This window comes from Arachis ipaensis, chromosome B02 (genome assembly GCF_000816755.2).
Source record: "Arachis ipaensis cultivar K30076 chromosome B02, Araip1.1, whole genome shotgun sequence".
Lineage (NCBI taxonomy): Eukaryota > Viridiplantae > Streptophyta > Magnoliopsida > Fabales > Fabaceae > Arachis > Arachis ipaensis.
In genome coordinates this window covers 101,116,654-101,118,587 of record NC_029786.2, presented here as the reverse complement: position 1 = coordinate 101,118,587, position 1,934 = coordinate 101,116,654, and the positions used below count along the sequence as shown (strand labels likewise).

Genomic DNA, 1,934 nt, shown 5'->3' with positions numbered 1-1,934 from the left:
GATTAAAATGTAAAATTAATGGTACGGTTTAAAAAAATTAAAACAATCACACTACCCTTGCATATAACACTCTCAACTAGTATTAGGGCTATATGTATATATAAGTTCCATAGAAACTAGCCACATACACATATGAGAACCAATGATGATCATGGAGTATTTAGCACTACTTCCTATAGTTTCTTTTGTGTTCATAAGCATTATTATCCATCAAATTCTCAAATCCAAATTAGCCATAAGAACACCTAAATCAACCAAATTCCCACCCGGACCTAAACCTTTACCAATCATAGGAAACATCTTAGAACTTGGTACCCAACCTCACCAATCACTTGCTAAGCTTTCTCAAACATATGGACCCATAATGACACTTAAGCTTGGTACCATAACCACCATAGTTATCTCATCTCCTATGTTAGCCAAACAAATCCTACAAAAATATGACCAAATTTTTTCTTATAGAACAATTCCGGATACCGTTAAAGTACTTGATCACCACATGTATTCAATGGGATGGTTACAACCTTCGACTCAATGGAGGATCCTTAGGAGAGTTTGTGCTACAAAAGTGTTCTCTCCAAAACAACTTGATTCCACGCAAGTTCTTCGACAAAAGAAACTGCGAGAACTAATGGATTTTGTGAAAAACAAAAGTGAAAAAGGCGAAGTCTTAAATTTCAGTGAGACTTGTTTTATAACTGTACTTAATTTTATATCTAACGCTTTCTTTTCAATAGATTTGGGTCATTACGACTCTTCTAAGTCTCAAGAATTCAAGGATATAATTTGGGGCGGTGGGGAAGAAACAGGAAAGCCTAATGTGGTGGATTTTTTCCCATTCCTTAGATTACTTGATCCACAAGGTGCACGTGCAAGGATGACCAAGCATGCTAAAAAGTTGATTGCCTTCCTTGATGGTCTTATAGAAGAAAGATTGAAGTTAAGGGCTCTTGAAATTGAGACTACCAATAAAAGAGGCAAAGATGTGTTAGATTCTGTTTTAGAAGTTATGCTGGAAGAGAATTCTCAAGTGACTCGTCTCCATGTTGTGCATCTCTTCTTGGTGAGTATCTTATCCAATCCATCGTTGTTTAAATTATTGTTAGTATATATGTTTTGTTTTTTAATATATATATATATATGTAACTAGTTTTTTGTGTATATCTAATATAGTTGATAATTCTATATTTAACATTTTTCTTACAGAATGAATAATTTTAGAATAAATTATATTTATTTTCTTTAAGATTGGATAATATTTTATATGACACGTTTCTTTTATAAAAAATACACACGTTTTTCTTAAGGTTCAAGTTATGTATTTTTTTAGAGGAATGCTAGGTGGCCAGCAATTTTTGTGATTTGTAGCCATTAAATAGCCATCAATGATGGTTTTAATGGTGTGAGATTGGTGTGAGATTTTATCCAATAGCTCACTTTTCTTTACTGGTTATATGCTGGTCATAATTTAACAAAGTTGCTAGCCCCTAGACTTTTCCATTTTTTTATATAGCTAGGCACAAGTACTATTGTGCTTATATTTTGTAACATATGACATAAAACTTCTTCATAAACATAATATTGAAGGATAATTAATACTGACATGACAAATTAAAGAATGTCTTGGGCTAAATCTGCACATAATACTACTACCATGTCATAATAAGCAATTTGTTGCGCAAACATTAACCTCCCAAAAGCGTACTTAATAATAATAGGGATAAGTATTGTTTTGGTATTTAACGTTGAGGGTTAGAATCAAAATCGTCCCTGATATAATTTTTTATTTAGAATAGTTCTTAATGTTACATTTCATTTTAAAATCGTCCTTTCTAATAAAATCTTTTTATAAATGACGAAACTACCCTTTTTATAAATCGTTCTTTTTAAAAAGACACGAGGGGGAGGGAAGAAAGGGAAAGGGATAAGGACGC

At 32.3% G+C, this 1,934-nt stretch overlaps 1 protein-coding gene across 1 annotated transcript in view; it reads left to right on the top strand.

Annotated features, from left to right (window-relative positions):
- Positions 371-1,934, top strand: part of LOC107626003 (cytochrome P450 76C2) — a gene marked incomplete at its 5' end in the record, with an annotated part of 3,855 nt that continues 2,291 nt past the window's right edge. Inside the window, 1 exon segment of the mRNA XM_016328764.2 lies at positions 371-1,063. Coding sequence (XP_016184250.2) covers positions 371-1,063 — 693 coding nt within the window.